The 20,657-nt window shown below is 46.3% G+C and overlaps 1 protein-coding gene across 1 annotated transcript in view; it reads left to right on the top strand.

Moving 5' to 3' along the window:
- LOC135511917 (neurabin-2-like) overlaps window positions 1–20,657 on the top strand; it is a 51,250-nt gene that overhangs the window by 16,421 nt on the left and 14,172 nt on the right. Inside the window, exon 2 of the mRNA XM_064933436.1 lies at window positions 19,793–19,925. Coding sequence (XP_064789508.1) covers window positions 19,793–19,925 — 133 coding nt within the window. The remainder of the gene's footprint in view (window positions 1–19,792; window positions 19,926–20,657) is intronic.

Raw genomic sequence — 20,657 nt, forward strand, 5'->3', positions numbered from 1 at the left:
TTTTTGGATATGCACGTCTAATGTAACGCTATTGCAGCTCCCAAGGTGCTAATGTTTGAGCTCTCCCTGTAGATTTTACGTTGACGTAGTGTCCACATGAGTGACAGAACACTGAGCCAATCACAGTGCAGCTAGAGAACATTATCAACCACTATAATCTGTATTTTCTGCTGGCTGCCCCACCACCGCAAAAAGCACTGAGCTAGGCTGAAACACCTGCATTTTGGAGCTGCCTTACTTAAGGAAGCAAAAAAGAGACCATGTTTGTATGCAGCTTCATTGACTCACTTTTTAAAAAACATTGTTTGTAAACTGATATGTGACTTGTATTAAAGCCGAAATAACATTCCAAATAAAAAAACTATTGTTAAGAATGTGTGGCTCAAAACAGGTTGACGGGATGCCACTGGTAGGGCTGCATGCATCCCAGGGTTCTGTCCCCATCCATCATGGCTGCACGACCAGACAGGACTCTCTTCTGGAACTGGGATTCATTTTCATTAAGAGGATTTGGAATAATTATCCACCTCCCCCTTTGGCCTGAGACCAGTCAATCGAACCTGATTACACTGTAGTCTGGAGCCTTGTGGTTGTCCAGTCCCAATTCACTCCTACCCATTTCTTTTGGCCTTTCAATGTGTGCAGATCTACAGTTGTAGTCGGAGGTTTACATACCACCTTAGCCAAATACATTTAAAACATAAATTTCGCAATTCCTGACTTTTAATCGTAGTAAAGATTTCCTGTCTTAGGTCAGTTAGGATCATCACTTTATTTTAAGAATTTGAAATGTCAGAATAATTGTAGAGTGATTTATTTCAGCTTTTATTTCTTTCATCACATTCCCAGTGGGTCAGAAGTTAACATGCACTCAATTAGTATTTAAATTGTTTAACTTCGGTCAAATGTTTCGAGTAGCCTTCCACAAGCTTCCCACAATAAGTTGGGTGAATTTTGGCCCATTCCTCCTGACAGAGCTGGTGTAACTGAGTCAGGTTTGTAGGCCTCCTTGCTCGCCCACGCTTTTTCAGTTCTGCCCACAAATGTTCTATAGGATTGAGGTCAGGGCTTTGTTATGGCCACTCCAATACCTCGACAGTGTTGTCCTTAAGCCAATTTGCCACACCTTCGGAAGTATGCTTGGGGTTATTGTCCATTTGGAAGACCAATTTGCGACCAAGCTTTAACTTCCTGACTGAGGTGTTGCTTCAATATAGCCTCATCATTTTCCTCCCTCATGAAGCCATCTATTTTGTGAAGTGCACCAGTCCCTCCTGCAGTAAAGCCCCCCCCCAACATGATGCTGCCACCCCTGTGCTTCACGGTTGGGATGGTGTTCTTCGGCTTGCAAGTAACCCCCTTTTTCCTCCAAACATAACGATGGCCATTATGGTCTAACACTTCTATTTTTGTTTCATCAGACCAGAGGACATTTCTCCAAAGAGTACGACCTTTGTCCACATGTGCAGTTGCAAACTGTAGTCTGGCTTTTTTATGGCGGTTTTTGAGCAGTGGCTTCTTCCTTGTTGAGCGCCTTTCAGGTTATGTCGATATAGGACTCGTTTTACTGTGTATATAGATACTTTTGTATCTGTTTCCTCCAGCATCTTCACAAGGTCCTTTGCTGCTGTTCTGGGATTGATTTGCACTTTTCACACCAAAGTATGTGTATCTAGGAGACAGAACGAGTCTCCTTCCTGAGCGGTATGACGGCTGTGTGGTCCCATGGTGTTTATGCTTGCGTACTATTGTTTGTACAGATGAACGTGGTACTTTCAGGCATTTGGAAATTGCTCCCAAGGATGAACTAGACTTGTGAAGGTCTACAATTGTATTTCTGAGGTCTTGGCTTTCTTTTGATTTTCCCATGATGTCAAGCAAAGAGGCACTGAGGTTGAAGGTAGGCCTTGAAATACATCCACAGGTACACCTCCATTTGACTCAAATGATGTAAATCAGAAGCTTCTAAAGCCATGACATCATTTTCCGGAATTTTCCAAGTTGTTTAAAGGCACAGTCAACTTAGTGTATTTAAACATCTGACCCACTGGAATTGTAATACAGTGAATTATAAGTGAAATAATCTGTCTGTAAACAGTTGTTGAAAAAATGACTTGTGCAAAGTAGATGTCCTAACCGACTTGCCAAAGCTATAGTTTGTTAAGAAGAAATTTGTGGAGATGTTGAACAACAAGTTTTATTGACTCCAACCAAAGTGTATGTAAACTTCCGACTTCAACTGTATATGGTGCAACTTCCACCACTACACTGCTTATACCTTCCAGACCATTCAGATCTGCACACATCAACGTGTTATGGCCAAGGGGAAGGGGTGGCGAGCAAATACTTACCGGTTGTGAGTGTTTGTTGGAGGTTCTTTACATTGAGCTTGTTGCTGCGGCTTGATTAAGGTTGAATTGTCACCAGGAGACTTAGTGGCATTGAGGGTTTGTTGTAGGTACGTCTATATCCTCAGAGGGACAGTTTACATAATTCCCTGAGGGACATTAAATCTCTGTTATACATGCTGAGCTTGTTGTTGAAGTTTGATTATGGTTTAATTGTCGTCAAGACAGTTAGTGGGAGATTGAGTGTTTGTTGGTGGTAGGCCAGCCTGAGTAATTTTCGGAGGGACGTTAAGTCTGTTTTTGTGGTAAGCTTGTTGCTGCTGCAGTTTCATTATGCCACACGCCAGCTCTCTAAATCCAATTTAGCCCATATAGAGTGGGTTAATTGCAACAGATGACATGAAACGCTCTGAGACTGAGAGTAGCAGATTGTTCAGAACAGGCAGTCTGGAGCGAAGATGGCAATGGGACAACCACCTCACCAATGGGAATTCACTTTCCACCCCATCTCACCAATGGGGTACCACTTTCTACACCGTCTCACAAATGGGGTACCACTTTCTACACCATCTCACCAATGGGGATGCACTTTCCACCCCATCTCACCAATGGGGATTCACTTTCCACCCCATCTCACCAATGGGGTACCACTTTCTACACTGTCTCACCAATGGGGTACCACTTTCTACACCATCTCACCAATGGGGTACCACTTTCCACCCCATCTCACCAATGGGGATTCACTTTCCACCTCATCTCACCAATGGGGTACCACTTTCTACACCGTATCACCAATGGGGTACCACTTTCTACACCATCTCACCAATGGGGTACCACTTTCTACACCATCTCACCAATGGGGATTCACTTTCCACCCCATCTCACCAATGGGGTACCACTTTCTACACCGTCTCACCAATGGGGTACCACTTTCTACACCATCTCACCAATGGGGATTCACTTTCCACCCCATCTCACCAATGGGGATTCACTTTCCACCCCATCTCCCCAATGGGGTACCACTTCCTACACCATCTCACCAATGGGGATTCACTTTCCACCCCATCTCACCAATGGGGTACCACTTTCTACACCATCTCACCAATGGGGTACCACTTTCCACCCCATCTCACCAGTGGGGTACCACTTTCCACCCCATAATTCTAGTTCAGTCAGAGCTTTCTTGAACTACCAAAGTGCCATTTCAATTTGACATGGGGAGAATCTCCGTTGCATTGCGTTGATTCCTTGTGACCTCTTGCCTCCTTTTCAAAACCCATTGGAGGAGAAGGTCAAAGGGGAGGAACCTCTGGAGCAGGAAGTCAGGACCGTTGATTCTCCCATGCGGGAGAGCAAATAATATAGAGTGAAGAATTTTAAAAATGGAACAAAATCAATATAATAGGAAGAGAGTGAGAGTGTTATAAAAGTGTGTGCAACGCCACTGTGGTTATGTTAACAGGTTAGCAGCAGAGCATGTGGAGAGACTGTGTGGAGAGGAGCATGCTATTTCTGTGGTGTGATACCATAGAACCTCACCCGTCACCACCATCTCCACACCTCCTGTTGTGTGAAACCATAGAACCCGTCACCACCACCTCCACACCTCCTTTTGTGTGAAACCATAGAACCCGTCACCACCACCTCCACACCTCCTGTTGTGTGAAACCATAGAACCTCACCCGTCACCACCACCTCCACACCTCCTGTTGTGTGAAACCATAGAACCCGTCACCACCACCTCCACACCTCCTGTTGTGTGAAACCATAGAACCCGTCACCACCACCTCCACACCTCCTGTTGTGTGAAACCATAGAACCCGTCACCACCACCTCTACACCTCCTGTTGTGTGAAACCATAGAACCTCACCCGTCACCACCACCTCCACACCTCCTTTTGTGTGAAACCATAGAACCTCACCCGTCACCACCACCTCCACACCTCCTGTTGTGTGAAACCATAGAACCCGTCACCACCACCTCCACACCTCCTGTTGTGTGAAACCATAGAACCCGTCACCACCACCTCCACACCTCCTGTTGTGTGAAACCATAGAACCCATCACCACCACCTCCACACCTCCTGTTGTGTGAAACCATAGAACCCGTCACCACCACCTCCACACCTCCTGTTGTGTGTAACCATAGAACCTCACCCATCACCACCACCTCCACACCTCCTGTTGTGTGAAACCATAGAACCCTTCACCACCACCTCCACACCTCCTGTTGTGTGAAACCATAGAACCCGTCACCACCACCTCCACACCTCCTGTTGTGTGAAACCATAGAACCCGTCACCACCACCTCCACACCTCCTGTTGTGTGAAACCATAGAACCCGTCACCACCACCTCTACACCTCCTGTTGTGTGAAACCATAGAACCTCACCCATCACCACCACCTCCACACCTCCTGTTGTGTGAAACCATAGAACCCATCACCACCACCTCCACACCTCCTGTTGTGTGAAACCATAGAACCCGTCACCACCACCTCCACACCTCCTGTTGTGTGTAACCATAGAACCTCACCCATCACCACCACCTCCACACCTCCTGTTGTGTGAAACCATAGAACCCTTCACCACCACCTCCACACCTCCTGTTGTGTGAAACCATAGAACCCGTCACCACCACCTCCACACCTCCTGTTGTGTGAAACCATAGAACCCGTCACCACCACCTCCACACCTCCTGTTGTGTGAAACCATAGAACCCGTCACCACCACCTCTACACCTCCTGTTGTGTGAAACCATAGAACCTCACCCATCACCACCACCTCCACACCTCCTGTTGTGTGAAACCATAGAACCCATCACCACCACCTCCACACCTCCTGTTGTGTGAAACCATAGAACCCGTCACCACCACCTCCACACCTCCTGTTGTGTGTAACCATAGAACCTCACCCATCACCACCACCTCCACACCTCCTGTTGTGTGAAACCATAGAACCCTTCACCACCACCTCCACACCTCCTGTTGTGTGAAACCATAGAACCCGTCACCACCACCTCCACACCTCCTGTTGTGTGAAACCATAGAACCCGTCACCACCACCTCCACACCTCCTGTTGTGTGAAACCATAGAACCCGTCACCACCACCTCTACACCTCCTGTTGTGTGAAACCATAGAACCTCACCCATCACCACCACCTCCACACCTCCTGTTGTGTGTAACCATAGAACCTCACCCATCACCACCATCTCTACACCTCCTGTTGTTTGAAACCATAGAACCTCACCCATCACCACCACCTCCACACCTCCTGTTGTGTGAAACCGTAGAACTCGTCACCACCACCTCCACCCAGCCTAACTCTGACTTTAGCCAAATTTAGATTTGTTTTTTGGGAAAGCAAGAAGAGGAGGAACAGGGAAAACTGCTTTCTACTGGGAGGATGTAACCACTTGACCACACTGTTATCCAACCACATCCCTCCCAGCCAAAGACTGTGTCCCAAATGCCACCCTATCCCTTAGATAGTTCTCTATTTTTGACCAGGGCCCATAGGGAATAGGGTGCCATTTGGGGTGCTGCCAAGGAGCCATTGTGGTAATTGTTGGGAAAAAATAGCAGAAGGCATGCCTCTATATACCTCTATATTGCCAACCTAGTCATTAGTGTGTTTTTGTCAGTAACTCACGATAGGCAAACTACATTGTAAAAAAAATAAAAAAAATGTTGTCACTTGCTGGGGAATTTGAATACGTGGTTTCCCGTTTTGCTACTAGCTACACAGAGCTTTTGTAGGGCATCCCAGTCAGTCAGCTGGTGGAAGAGAGGGAGGCAGGGATAGAGGGATGGGTGTTCCTGGCCATCTGTTAGCCACTGTGACCTACTATCTGTCACAACTGGAGCAGCAGGAGAGTCAGTGCTGCATGTATCCTCCCCCAGCCCCAGCCTCCCCAGCGCCAGCCTCCCTAGCCTCCCCCAGCCCTGCCCCAGTCTCCCCCAGCTCTGCCACAGCCTCCCCAGTCCCAGCCTCCCCTAGCCTCCCTCAGCCCTGCCACCAGCTTCCCCAGCCTCTCCTAGCCTCCCTCAGCCCTGCCCCAGGCTCCCTTAGTCAACCGTAAGTTTCTGCAGTTTTTCTTGGTTGATTGAATGGAGGTAGGAAGAGAGAGAGGGCAGGATGGATGAATGGAGGGAGATGGAGGGAGGCAGGGATGATATGAGGGCATCATGTTAGATAATCAGTGTGAGTCTGACTCTTAGTGGGATAATCCATATAAGGAAGAAGTAAAACTCTTGATTTTGGAGGAGAAAGTATTGTCTGTGTGTGTTTGCCTCGTCAGTCAGTGTGTGTGTGTGTGTTTGCCTCGTCAGTCAGTGTGTGTGTGTTTGCCTCGTCAGTCAGTGTGTGTGTTTTTACCTTGTCAGTCAGTGTGTTTGTGTGTTTTCCTTGTCAGTCAGTGTGTGTTTGTGTGGGTTTGCCTTGTCAGTCCGTGTGTGTGTGTGTGTGTGTGTGTTTGCCTCGTCAGTCAGTGTGTGTGTTTGCCTTGTCAGTCAGTGTGTGTGTGTTTGCCTCGTCAGTCAGTGTGTGTGTGTATGCGTGTGTGTTTGCCTTGTCAGTCAGTGTGTTTGCCTTGTCAGTCAGTATGTTTGCCTTGTCAGTCAGTGTGTTTGTGTGTGTTTGTGTGTGTTTGCCTTGTCAGTCAGTGTGTGTGTTTGCCTTGTCAGTCCATGTGTGTGTTTGCCTTGTCAGTCTGTGTGTTTGTGTGTGTTTGACTTGTCAGTCCGTGTGTTTTTGCCTTGTCAGTCAGTGTGTTTGTGTGTTTTCCTTGTCAGTCAGTGTGTGTTTGTGTGGGTTTGCCTTGTCAGTCAGTGTGTTTGTGTGGGTTTGCCTTGTCAGTCAGTGTGTGTGTGTGTGTTTGCCTTGTCAGTCCGTGTGTTTGCCTTGTCAGTCAGTGTGTTTGTGTGTGTATGCGTGTGTGTTTGCCTTGTTTGTGTGTGTTTGCCTCATCAGTCAGTGTGTGTGTTTTTGCCTTCTCAGTCAGTGTGTGTGTGTGTGTGTGTGTATATGCGTGTGTTTGCCTCGTCAGTCAGTGTCTGTGTTTTTGCCTCGTCAGTCAGTGTGTGTGTGTATGTGTGTGTGTTTGCCTTGTCAGTCCGTGTGTTTGCCTTGTCAGTCAGTGTGTTTGTGTGTGTTTGCCTTGTCAGTCAGTGTGTTTGTGTGTGTTTGCCTCGTCAGTCAGTGTGTTTGTGTGTTTTTGCCTTGTCAGTCAGTGTGTTTGTGTGTATTTGCCTTGTCAGTCAGTGTGTGTTTGCCTTGTCAGTCATTGTGTTTGTGTGTGTGTTTGCCTTGTCAGTCCGTGTGTTTGCCTTGTCAGTCATTGTGTTTGTGTGTGTTTTTGCCTTGTCAGTCAGTGTGTGTATGTGTTTGTGTTGGCCTTGTCAGTCTGTGTGTCTGTGTGTGTTTGTCTTGTCAGTCAGTGTGTTTGTGTGTGTTTGCCTTGTCAGTCAGTGTGTTTGTGTGTGTGTGTGTGTTTGCCTTGTCAGTTAGTGTGTGTGTGTGTGTGTGTTTGCCTTGTCAGTCAGTGTGTGTATGTGTGTGTGTGTGTTTGTCTTGTCAGTCCGTGTGTTTGTGTGTTTTTGCCTCGTCAGTCAGTGTATGTGTGTGTGAGTGTGTGTGTGTGTGTGTGCTTGCCTCGTTAGTCAGTGTGTGTGTTTTTGCCTTGTCAGTCAGTTTGTGTGTATGCGTGTGTATTTGTCTTGTCAGTCCGTGTGTTTGTGTGTTTGCCTTGTCAGTCAATGTGTTTGTGTGTGTTTGCCTCGTCAGTCAGTGTCTGTGTGTGTATGCGTGTGTGTTTGCCTTGTCAGTCAGTGTGTTTGCCTTGTCAGTCAGTGTGTTTGCCTTGTCAGTCAGTGTGTTTGCCTTGTCAGTCAGTGTGTTTGCCTCATCAGTCAGTGTGTTTGTGTGTGTTTGCCTTGTCAGTCAGTGTGTATGCGTGTGTGTTTGCCTTGTCAGTCAGTGTGTATGCGTGTGTGTTTGCCTCATCAGTCAGTGTGTATGCGTGTGTGTTTGCCTTGTCAGTCAGTGTGTTTGCCTTGTCAGTCAGTGTGTTTGCCTTGTCAGTCAGTGTGTTTGCCTTGTCAGTCAGTGTGTTTGCCTTGTCAGTCAGTGTGTTTGCCTCATCAGTCAGTGCGTTTGTGTGTGTTTGTGTGTTTTTGCCTTGTCAGTCAGTGTGTTTGTGTGTGTTTGCCTTGTCACTCAGTGTGTTTTCCTTGTCAGTCAGTGTGTTTGCCTTGTCAATCAGTGTGTGTGTTTGCCTTGTCAATCAGTGTTTGTGTGTGTGTTTGCCTTGTCAGTTAGTGTGTGTGTGTGTGTGTGTTTGCCTTGTCAGTCCGTGTGTGTGTGTTTGCCTTGTCAGTCTGTGTGTTTGTGTGTTTACCTTGTCAATCAGTGTGTGTGTGTGTGTTTGCCTTGTCAGTCAGTGTGTGTGTGTGTGTGTGTTTGCCTTGTCAGTCAGTGTGTGTGTGTGTGTGTGTGTGTGTGTTTGCCTTGTCAGTCCGTGTGCGTGTGTGTGTTTGCCTTGTCAGTCAGTTTGTTTGTGTGTTTGCCTTGTCAGTCAGTGTGTTTGTGTGTGCTTGCCTTGTCAGTCCGTGTGTTTGTGTGTTTACCTTGTCAGCATAGTGTTTGTGTGTGTTTGCCTTGTCAGTCAGTGTGTGTGTTTGCCTTGTCAGTCTGTGGGTTTGTGTGTGTTTGCCTTGTCAGTCAGTGTGTTTGCCTTGTCAGTCAGTATGTTTGCCTTGTCAGTCAGTGTGTTTGCCTTGTCAGTCAGTGTGTTTGTGTGTGTTTGTGTGTGTTTGCCTTGTCAGTCAGTGTGTGTGTTTGCCTTGTCAGTCCATGTGTGTGTTTGCCTTGTCAGTCTGTGTGTTTGTGTGTGTTTGACTTGTCAGTCCGTGTGTTTTTGCCTTGTCAGTCAGTGTGTTTGTGTGTTTTCCTTGTCAGTCAGTGTGTGTTTGTGTGGGTTTGCCTTGTCAGTCAGTGTGTTTGTGTGGGTTTGCCTTGTCAGTCAGTGTGTGTGTGTGTGTTTGCCTTGTCAGTCCGTGTGTTTGCCTTGTCAGTCAGTGTGTTTGTGTGTGTATGCGTGTGTGTTTGCCTTGTTTGTGTGTGTTTGCCTCATCAGTCAGTGTGTGTGTTTTTGCCTTCTCAGTCAGTGTGTGTGTGTGTGTGTGTGTATATGCGTGTGTTTGCCTCGTTAGTCAGTGTCTGTGTTTTTGCCTCGTCAGTCAGTGTGTGTGTGTATGTGTGTGTGTTTGCCTTGTCAGTCCGTGTGTTTGCCTTGTCAGTCAGTGTGTTTGTGTGTGTTTGCCTTGTCAGTCAGTGTGTTTGTGTGTGTTTGCCTCGTCAGTCAGTGTGTTTGTGTGTTTTTGCCTTGTCAGTCAGTGTGTTTGTGTGTATTTGCCTTGTCAGTCAGTGTGTGTTTGCCTTGTCAGTCATTGTGTTTGTGTGTGTGTTTGCCTTGTCAGTCCGTGTGTTTGCCTTGTCAGTCATTGTGTTTGTGTGTGTTTTTGCCTTGTCAGTCAGTGTGTGTATGTGTTTGTGTTGGCCTTGTCAGTCTGTGTGTCTGTGTGTGTTTGTCTTGTCAGTCAGTGTGTTTGTGTGTGTTTGCCTTGTCAGTCAGTGTGTTTGTGTGTGTGTGTGTGTTTGCCTTGTCAGTTAGTGTGTGTGTGTGTGTGTGTTTGCCTTGTCAGTCAGTGTGTGTATGTGTGTGTGTGTGTTTGTCTTGTCAGTCCGTGTGTTTGTGTGTTTTTGCCTCGTCAGTCAGTGTATGTGTGTGTGAGTGTGTGTGTGTGTGTGTGCTTGCCTCGTTAGTCATTGTGTGTGTTTTTGCCTTGTCAGTCAGTTTGTGTGTATGCGTGTGTATTTGTCTTGTCAGTCCGTGTGTTTGTGTGTTTGCCTTGTCAGTCAATGTGTTTGTGTGTGTTTGCCTCGTCAGTCAGTGTCTGTGTGTGTATGCGTGTGTGTTTGCCTTGTCAGTCAATGTGTTTGTGTGTGTTTGCCTCGTCAGTCAGTGTCTGTGTGTGTATGCGTGTGTGTTTGCCTTGTCAGTCAGTGTGTTTGCCTTGTCAGTCAGTGTGTTTGCCTTGTCAGTCAGTGTGTTTGCCTTGTCAGTCAGTGTGTTTGCCTCATCAGTCAGTGTGTTTGTGTGTGTTTGCCTTGTCAGTCAGTGTGTATGCGTGTGTGTTTGCCTTGTCAGTCAGTGTGTATGCGTGTGTGTTTGCCTCATCAGTCAGTGTGTATGCGTGTGTGTTTGCCTTGTCAGTCAGTGTGTTTGCCTTGTCAGTCAGTGTGTTTGCCTTGTCAGTCAGTGTGTTTGCCTTGTCAGTCAGTGTGTTTGCCTTGTCAGTCAGTGTGTTTGCCTCATCAGTCAGTGCGTTTGTGTGTGTTTGTGTGTTTTTGCCTTGTCAGTCAGTGTGTTTGTGTGTGTTTGCCTTGTCACTCAGTGTGTTTTCCTTGTCAGTCAGTGTGTTTGCCTTGTCAATCAGTGTGTGTGTTTGCCTTGTCAATCAGTGTTTGTGTGTGTGTTTGCCTTGTCAGTTAGTGTGTGTGTGTGTGTTTGCCTTGTCAGTCCGTGTGTGTGTGTTTGCCTTGTCAGTCTGTGTGTTTGTGTGTTTACCTTGTCAATCAGTGTGTGTGTGTGTGTTTGCCTTGTCAGTCAGTGTGTGTGTGTGTGTGTGTGTGTTTGCCTTGTCAGTCAGTGTGTGTGTGTGTGTGTGTGTTTGCCTTGTCAGTCCGTGTGCGTGTGTGTGTTTGCCTTGTCAGTCAGTTTGTTTGTGTGTTTGCCTTGTCAGTCAGTGTGTTTGTGTGTGCTTGCCTTGTCAGTCCGTGTGTTTGTGTGTTTACCTTGTCAGCATAGTGTTTGTGTGTGTTTGCCTTGTCAGTCAGTGTGTGTGTTTGCCTTGTCAGTCTGTGGGTTTGTGTGTGTTTGCCTTGTCAGTCAGTGTGTGTTTGCCTTGTCAGTCTGTGTGTGTGTTTGCCTTGTCAGTCTGTGTGTTTGTGTGTGTTTGACTTGTCAGTCCGTGTGCTTTTGCCTCGTCAGTCAGTGTGTTTGTGTGTGTGTGTGTGTTTACCTTGTCAGTCCGTGTGTGTGTTTGCCTTGTCAGTCTGTGTGTTTTTGTGTGTTTGACTTGTCAGTCCGTGTTTTTGCCTTGTCAGTCCGTGTGTTTGTGTGTTTTTGCCTCGTCAGTCAGTGTGTGTGTGTGTGTGTGTGTGCTTGCCTCGTTAGTCAGTGTGTGTGTTTTTGCCTTGTCAGTCAGTTTGTGTGTATGCGTGTGTGTTTGCCTTGTCAGTCCGTGTGTTTGTGTGTTTGCCTTGTCAGTCAATGTGTTTGTGTGTGTTTGCCTCGTCAGTCAGTGTCTGTGTGTGTATGCGTGTGTGTTTGCCTTGTCAGTCAGTGTGTTTGCCTTGTCAGTCAGTGTGTTTGCCTTGTCAGTCAGTGTGTTTGCCTCGTCAGTCAGTGTGTTTGTGTGTTTTTGCCTTGTCAGTCAGTGTGTTTGTGTGTGTTTGCCTTGTCAGTCAGTGTGTTTTCCTTGTCAGTCAGTGTGTTTTCCTTGTCAGTCAGTGTGTTTGCCTTGTCAATCACTGTGTGTGTGTGTGTTTGCCTTGTCAGTCAGTGTGTGTGTGTGTGTGTGTTTGCCTTGTCAGTCCGTGTGTGTGTGTTTGCCTTGTCAGTCTGTGTGTTTGTTTGTGTGTTTGCCTTGTCAGTCAGTTTGTTTGTGTGTTTGCCTTGTCAGTCAGTGTGTTTGTGTGTGTTTGCCTTGTCAGTCTGTGTGTTTGTTTGTTTACCTTGTCAATCAGTGTGTGTGTGTGTGTTTGCCTTGTCAGTCAGTGTGTGTGTGTGTGTGTGTTTGCCTTGTCAGTCAGTGTGTGTGTGTGTGTGTGTGTGTGTTTGCCTTGTCAGTCCGTGTGTGTGTGTGTGTTTGCCTTGTCAGTCTGTGTGTTTGTTTGTGTGTTTGCCTTGTCAGTCAGTTTGTTTGTGTGTTTGCCTTGTCAGTCAGTGTGTTTGTGTGTGCTTGCCTTGTCAGTCCGTGTGTTTGTGTGTTTACCTTGTCAGCATAGTGTTTGTGTGTGTTTGCCTTGTCAGTCAGTGTGTGTGTTTGCCTTGTCAGTCTGTGGGTTTGTGTGTGTTTGCCTTGTCAGTCAGTGTGTGTGTCTGCCTTGTCAGCCCATGTGTGTGTTTGCCTTGTCAGTACGTGTGTGTGTATGTGTATGCGTGTGTGTTTGCCTTGTCAGTCCGCGTGTTTGTGTGTTTTTGCCTCATCAGTCAGTGTGTTTGTGTGTGTGTGTGTATGCGTGTGTGTTTGCCTTGTCAGTCCGCGTGTTTGTGTGTTTTTGCCTCGTCAGTCAATGTGTTTGTGTGTGTTTGCCTCGTCAGTCAGTGTCTATGTTTTTGCCTCGTCAGTGTGTGTGTGTATGCGTGTGTGTTTGCCTTGTCAGTCAATGTGTTTGATTGTGTTTGCCTCGTCAGTCAGTGTGTTTGTGTGTTTTTGCCCTCTCAGTCAGTGTGTGTGTGTGTGTATATATGCTTGTGTTTGCCTCGTCAGTCAGTGTCTGTGTTTTTGCCTCGTCAGTCAGTGTGTGTGTGTATGCATGTGTGTTTGCCTTGTCAGTCCGTGTGTTTACCTTGTCAGTCAGTGTGTTTGTGTGTGTTTGCCTTGTCAGTCAGTGTGTGTGTGTTTGCCTCGTCAGTCAGTGTGTGTGTGTATGCGTGTGTGTTTGCCTTGTCAGTCAGTGTGTTTGCCTTGTCAGTCAGTGTGTTTGTGTGTGCTTGTGTGTGTTTGCCTTGTCAGTCAGTGTGTGTGTTTGCCTTGTCAGTCCGTGTGTGTGTTTGCCTTGTCAGTCTGTGTGTTTGTGTGTGCTTGACTTGTCAGTCCGTGTGCTTTTGCCATGTCAGTCTGTGTGTTTGTGTGTGCTTGACTTGTCAGTCCGTGTGTGTGTTTGCCTTGTCAGTCTGTGTGTTTGTGTGTGTTTGCCTTGTCAGCCCGTGTGTTTTTGCCTTGTCAGTCAGTGTGTGTGTGTGTATGCGTGTGTGTTTGCCTTGTTTGTGTGTGTTTGCCTCATCAGTCAGTGTGTGTGTTTTTGCCTTCTCAGTCAGTGTGTGTGTGTGTGTGTGTGTGTGTGTGTGTGTGTGTGTGTATATGCGTGTGTTTCCCTCGTCAGTCAGTGTCTGTGTTTTTGCCTCGTCAGTCAGTGTGTGTGTGTATGCGTGTGTGTTTGCCTTGTCAGTCAGTGTGTTTGCCTTGTCAGTCAGTGTGTGTTTGCCTTGTCAGTCATTGTGTTTGTGTGTGTGTTTGCCTTGTCTGTCAGTGTGTGTGTTTGCCTTGTCAGTCCGTGTGTTTGTGTGTGTTTGCCTTGTCAGTCAGTGTGTGTGTGTTTGCCTTGTCAGTCAGTGTGTGTGTTTGCCTTGTCAGTCCATGTGTGTGTGTTTTTGCCTTGTCAGTCAGTGTGTGTGTATGCGTGTGTGTTTGCCTTGTCAGTCCGTGTGTGTGTGTGTCTGCCTTGTCAGTCCGTGTGTTTGTGTATGTTTGCCTTGTCATTCAGTGTGTGTGTGTGTGTGTGTGTGTTTGCCTTGTCAGTCCGTGTGTTTGTGTGTGTTTGCCTTGTCAGTCCGTGTGTTTGTGTGTGTTTGCCTTGTCAGTTAGTGTGTGTGTGTTTGCCTTGTCAGTCAGTGTGTGTATGTGTGTGTGTGTGTTTGTCTTGTCAGTCCGTGTGTTTGTGTGTTTTTGCCTCGTCAGTCAGTGTGTGTGTGTGTGAGTGTGTGTGCGTATGCGTGTGTGTTTGCCTTGTCAGTTAGTGTGTTTGTGTGTGTTTGCCTTGTCAGTCAGTGTGTTTGCCTTGTCAGTCAGTGTGTGTGTGTGTGTGTGCTTGCCTCGTTAGTCAGTGTGTGTGTTTTTGCCTTGTCAGTCAGTTTGTGTGTATGCGTGTGTGTTTGCCTTGTCAGTCCGTGTGTTTGTGTGTTTGCCTTGTCAGTCAATGTGTTTGTGTGTGTTTGCCTCGTCAGTCAGTGTCTGTGTGTGTATGCGTGTGTGTTTGCCTTGTCAGTCAGTGTGTTTGCCTTGTCAGTCAGTGTGTTTGCCTTGTCAGTCAGTGTGTTTGCCTCGTCAGTCAGTGTGTTTGCCTCGTCAGTCAGTGTGTTTGCCTTGTCAATCAGTGTTTGTGTGTGTGTTTGCCTTGTCAGTCAGTGTGTGTGTGTGTGTTTGCCTTGTCAGTCAGTGTGTGTGTGTGTGTGTGTTTGCCTTGTCAGTCAGTGTGTTTTCCTTGTCAGTCAGTGTGTTTTCCTTGTCAGTCAGTGTGTTTGCCTTGTCAATCAGTGTGTGTGTTTGCCTTGTCAATCAGTGTTTGTGTGTGTGTTTGCCTTGTCAGTCAGTGTGTGTGTGTGTGTTTGCCTTGTCAGTCCGTGTGTGTGTGTTTGCCTTGTCAGTCCGTGTGTTTGTTTGTGTGTTTGCCTTGTCAGTCAGTGTGTGTGTTTGCCTTGTCAGTCAGTGTGTGTGTGTGTGTGTTTGCCTTGTCAGTCAGTGTGTGTGTGTGTGTGTGTGTGTGTGTGTGTGTGTGTGTGTTTGCCTTGTCAGTCTGTGTGTGTGTGTTTGCCTTGTCAGTCAGTTTGTTTGTGTGTTTGCCTTGTCAGTCAGTGTGTTTGTGTGTGCTTGCCTTGTCAGTCCGTGTGTTTGTGTGTTTACCTTGTCAGCATAGTGTTTGTGTGTGTTTGCCTTGTCAGTCAGTGTGTGTGTTTGCCTTGTCAGTCTGTGGGTTTGTGTGTGTTTGCCTTGTCAGTCAGTGTGTGTGTCTGCCTTGTCAGCCCATGTGTGTGTTTGCCTTGTCAGTACGTGTGTGTGTATGTGTATGCGTGTGTGTTTGCCTTGTCAGTCCGCGTGTTTGTGTGTTTTTGCCTCGTCAGTCCGTGTGTTTGTGTGTGTTTGCCTCATCAGTCAGTGTGTTTGTGTCTGTGTATGCGTGTGTGTTTGCCTTGTCAGTCCGCGTGTTTGTGTGTGTTTGCCTCGTCAGTCAGTGTGTGTGTGTGTTTTTGCCTCGTCAGTCAATGTGTTTGTGTGTGTTTGCCTCGTCAGTCAGTGTGTGTTTGCCTTGTCAGTCATTGTGTTTGTGTGTGTTTTTGCCTCGTCAGTCAATGTGTTTGTGTGTGTTTGCCTCGTCAGTCAGTGTCTATGTTTTTGTCTCGTCAGTCAGTGTGTGTGTGTATGCGTGTGTGTTTGCCTTGTCAGTCAATGTGTTTGATTGTGTTTGCCTCGTCAGTCAGTGTGTTTGTGTGTGTTTGCCTTGTCAGTCAGTGTGTGTTTGCCTTGTCAGTCATTGTGTTTGTGTGTGTTTTTGCCTCGTCAGTCAATGTGTTTGTGTGTGTTTGCCTCGTCAGTCAGTGTCTATGTTTTTGTCTCGTCAGTCAGTGTGTGTGTGTATGCGTGTGTGTTTGCCTTGTCAGTCAATGTGTTTGATTGTGTTTGCCTCGTCAGTCAGTGTGTTTGTGTGTTTTTGCCCTCTCAGTCAGTGTGTTTGTGTGTGTTTGCCTTTTCAGTCAGTGTGTGTTTGCCTTGTCAGTCATTGTGTTTGTGTGTGTGTTTGCCTTGTCAGTCCGTGTGTTTGCCTTGTCAGTCATTGTGTTTGTGTGTGTTTTTGCCTCGTCAGTCAGTGTGTGTATGTGTTTGTGTTTGCCTTGTCAGTCTGTGTGTTTGTGTGTGTTTGCCTTGTCAGTCTGTGTGTTTGTGTGTGTTTGCCTTGTCAGTCAGTGTGTTTGTTTGTGTGTGTTTGCCTTGTCTGTCAGTGTGTGTGTTTGCCTTGTCAGTCCGTATGTTTGTGTGTGTTTGCCTTGTCAGTCAGTGTGTGTGTCTGTGTTTGCCTTGTCAGTCAGTGTGTGAGTTTGCCTTGTCAGTTTGTGTGTGTTTGCCTTGTCTGTCAGTGTGTGTGTGTTTGCCTTGTCAGTCAGTGTGTTTGTGTGTGTTTGCCTTGTCAGTCAGTGTGTGTGTGTGTGTGTGTGTGTGTGTTTGCCTTGTCAGTCAGTGTGTGTGTGTGTGTGTGTGTGTGTGTGTGTGTGTGTGTTTGCCTTGTCAGTCTGTGTATTTGTGTGAGGTTGCCTTGTCAGTTTGTGTGTGTTTGCCTTGTCAGTCAGTGTGTGTTTGCCTTGTCAGTCATTGTATTTGTGTGTGTGTTTGCCTTGTCAGTCCGTGTGTTTGCCTTGTCAGTCATTGTGTTTGTGTGTGTTTGCCTTGTCAGTCAGTGTGTGTATGTGTGTGTGTTTGCCTTGTCAGTCTGTGCGTGTGTGTTTGCCTTGTCAGTCAGTGTGTTTGTGTGTGTGTATTTGTTTGCCTTGTCAGTCAGTCAGTGTGTGTGTGTGTGTGTGTGTGTGTGTTTGTGTGTGTGTGTGTGTGTGTGTCTGCCTTGTCAGTCTGTGTGTGTGTTTGCCTTGTCAGTCAGTGTGTTTGTGTGTGTTTGCCTTGTCAGTCAGTGTGTGTGTGTGTGTGTTTACCTTGTCAGTCAGTGTGTTTGTGTGTGTTTGCCTTGTCAATCAGTGTGTGTGTGTGTGTGTGTGTGTGTTTGCCTTGTCAGCCTGTGTGTGTGTTTGCCTTGTCAATCCGTGTGTTTGTGTGTGTTTGCCTTGTCAATCCGTGTGTTTGTGTGTGTTTGCCTTGTCAATCCGTGTGTTTGTGTGTGTTTGCCTTGTCAATCCGTGTGTTTGTGTGTGTTTGCCTTGTCAATCCGTGTGTTTGTGTGTGTTTGCCTTATCAGTCCGTGTGTTTGCCTTGTCAGTCCTTGTGTTTGTGTGTGTTTGCTTTGTCAGTCAGTGCGTTTGTGTGTGTTTGCCTTGTCAGTCAGTGTGTGTTTGCCTTGTCAATCAGTGTGTGTGTTTGCCTTGTCAGTCAGTTTGTGTGTTTGTCTTGTCAGTCAGTGTGTGTGTTTGCCTTGTCAGTCAGTGTGTGTTTGTTTTTCTTGTCAGTCAGTGTGTGTGTTTGCCTTGTCAGTCAGTGTGTGTGTTTGCCTTGTCAGTCAGTGTGTGTGTGTTTGCCTTGTCAGTCAGTGTGTGTGTTTGCCTTGTCAGTCCGTGTGTGTGTTTGCCTTTTCAGTCAGTGTGTTTGTGTGTGTTTGCCTTGTCAGTCATTGTGCATATTTGAAGCCCAACACAGACAGGTAGTACATACACATCTGGATGTAGGGTTTTCCTACATGTTTTAATACACTGGTCTCTGTTCACAAGGCCATGAAATGGGGGTAGGAAGGCCCACCAGCTGTGGCCTCTTGATCATTAAACTTAAGGAGCGAACTTCCATGTTAGGCAGTCCCAAATTACAACCTATTTATGTAGTGCACTACTTTTGAAAAGCAATTGAGAACTCTATTTGTGCCCTTAGGCCAAGTCTACTAGTGCTATGGTGGTGCTTCAGACACAAACAGACAGGGCTCTGGTTAAAGGTTGTGCACTATATAGGGAATAGGGTGCTATTTTGGACGCACACAGTAACAGAGAGTAAGACAGATTTGTATGACCACTTTCAGTTGTTTTAACTGTTGATGTGCTAATGCCCTCAAACTCAGCTCTGGACCTCGAAGCCAGTTCCACTAGTTTATTTTATTTCCCCCCTCTAATCAGGGATTTAGACCTGGGAAACCAGCTGGGTGCAATTAATTATTAGGTAGAACAGAATACCAGTCCGTACCTCGTAGGGTAAGATTTGAATACCCCTCTGTTAATGCCAGGCTACATCCATTCATACGAAGGCAAAACATATTTTTTTGTCTGCCTATAATCCATATTATCCTAATCCGCCTAAATACAAAGGCAACCTAAATCACACAACCCATTAAGACCATATGCCAAACCCACGCCATTGGTCTACACCAGTCAGAGGTTTACCGGTTTAGGCTGTGTGTGTGTGTGTGTGTGTGTGTGTGTGTGTGTGTGTGTGTGTGTGTGTGTGTGTGTGTGTGTGTGTGTGTGTGTGTGTGTGTGTGTGTGTGTGTGCAGGACTGTATAGTTCTGAGCTGGCATTTATATGGCCATGGGAAGTGTCATCAACAGTGTATGTACTGTACGATGGCTGCTTTGATGCAAGGCCTTCTCTTCCTAGTGTTCTATTGGAAAATGTTTGATCCAACTGCACAGACCTAGGTACAGTTTGACCCAGTCAAAGAAATGTGCCTCACCTCAAACTTCCTAGTATTCAAACCCAGATAATACTCTTATCTACTTCTCTCAGGGGGAGGTTGATTGAATCATAGGGGCAATGTCAAATTTGACAAGCACTTCACTGTGCGGTTGCTACGGAGACAGAGACCATGTGATTTAGAGAGCACTGATCAAGCAAAGAGATGCTATTGTGTATGGCCGTACTGACTACTCTGAGGCACAAACAGATCTAGAGTTAGAAAATGAGAAAAGCTCGCAAACATAAAGACAGTTTAACATGGAGGAAGAGGGATATTAACGTAAAGACAGTTTAACATGGAGGAAGTGGGATATAAACGTAAAGACAGTTTAACATGGAGGAAGTGGGATATTAACGTAAAGACAGTTTAACATGGAGGAAGAGGGATATTAACGTAAAGACAGTTTAACATGGAGGAAGTGGGATAGTAACGTAAAGACAGTTTAACATGGAGGAAGTGGGATATTAACGTAAAGACAGTTTAACATGGAGGAAGTGGGATATTAACGTAAAGACAGTTTAACATGGAGGAAGAGGGATATTAACGTAAAGACAGTTTAACATGGAGGAAGAGGGATATTAACCCTCCCTGGAAGGCCAAAGAGGAGAGTGGCTGTGGTTGAGAAGGCTTTTACAGTTAAGCCATGTTGGCAGCTCCATCTCTCCTAGTGTGTGTGTAGCAGCTGCAGTGGCCAGGCCTGCATTAGCATGCTGAAGGTGCTTATGTAAACTGTCATGGTCCACGTCCCAAATAGCACCGCATTTCCTATAAAGTGTACCACCCATAGGGCTCTGGTCAAAAGCAGTGCACTATGTAGGGAATAGTGTGTCATTTGGGATGGACCTATGCTGTTGGAGCTGGGCCAATGTGGGAATCTCTACTCTGAAATGGGCCACTATCTATTCTATGAGAGGTGCTTTGTTTTATACGGGGGTTTATTTGAGGCCTGTTACTGAAATATAGTAGCACTTTGGTAGTTAAAGCAAGCTCTGACTGAGGCAAATTTGGTGATGGAAATGGTTTGTATTAATTATTAGAGGTGAATGACGTGTCAGTGTAATGCACTAAAGACAACACTATGTTGTCACCTCTGTCCCACCTCCACCCACCCATCTGAACATATTGGATCTGAGGCCTTCTTCCCACATGGACAGAGACATCCTGAGTTATAAACATGCAACTACTTCTCAATCAGTCAATCAATCAGACACCTAGCCTAAGTATAATCAGTCTGAATAAACTGTTTTGTAATATACTTCATTGTGACCGGTCCATCTCTCAGGTGTTTGCCACCTACCCCAACGAGGACTATGACCGTCGGAACGAGGACGTCGACCCCATGGCTGCATCTGCCGAGTACGAGCTGGAGAAGAGGGTGGAGAGGCTCGATATGTTCCCCGTTGTGCTGGAGAAAGGTACACCTAAGCCAAATTACCCCCATTACCTTAATGTGGCATCTGGGATTCAGTTATCCCCATAACCTTAATGTGGCATCTGGGATTCAGTTATCCCCATAACCTTAATGTGGCATCTGGGATTCAGTTATTCCCATAACCTGAATGTGGCATCTGGGATTCAGTTATCCCCATAACCTTAATGTGGCATCTGGGATTCAGTTATCCCCATAACCTTAATGTGGCATCTGGGATTCAGTTGTCCCCATAACCTTAATGTGGCAATCTGGGATTCAGTTATCCCCATAACCTTAGTGTGGCAATCTGGGATTCAGTTATCCCCATAACCTTAATGTGGCAATCTGGGATTCAGCAATCCCCATAACCTTAATGTGGCAATCTGGGATTCAGTAATCCCCATAACCTTAAAGTGGCAATCTAGGATTTGAACAACAAAGATCATTCCCAGATTGCCCATTTAGGAAAACTCCTCTTCACCATACTTATATTTCAGAGTACTCTAAAGAAGAGTGTCTCAAAAGAATGGAGATACAAATCATACAATCATTCCCCATTAGCACGCATCCATCATTTCTCCATCATCCCTCCATTTGCCCTCCAGTTATCCCTCCTCCCAAGAGGGAATTCTCAATCACTCCATCTGCCCACAAGTTATCGCTCCTCCTAAATGGGAATTCTCAATCACTCCATCTTCACATTGACAGGATGTTAACATAGGGTAAAATGACTGTA

The sequence above is a fragment of the Oncorhynchus masou genome, chromosome 24 (genome assembly GCF_036934945.1).
Source record: "Oncorhynchus masou masou isolate Uvic2021 chromosome 24, UVic_Omas_1.1, whole genome shotgun sequence".
In the NCBI taxonomy this organism is placed as follows: Eukaryota; Metazoa; Chordata; class Actinopteri; order Salmoniformes; family Salmonidae; genus Oncorhynchus; species Oncorhynchus masou.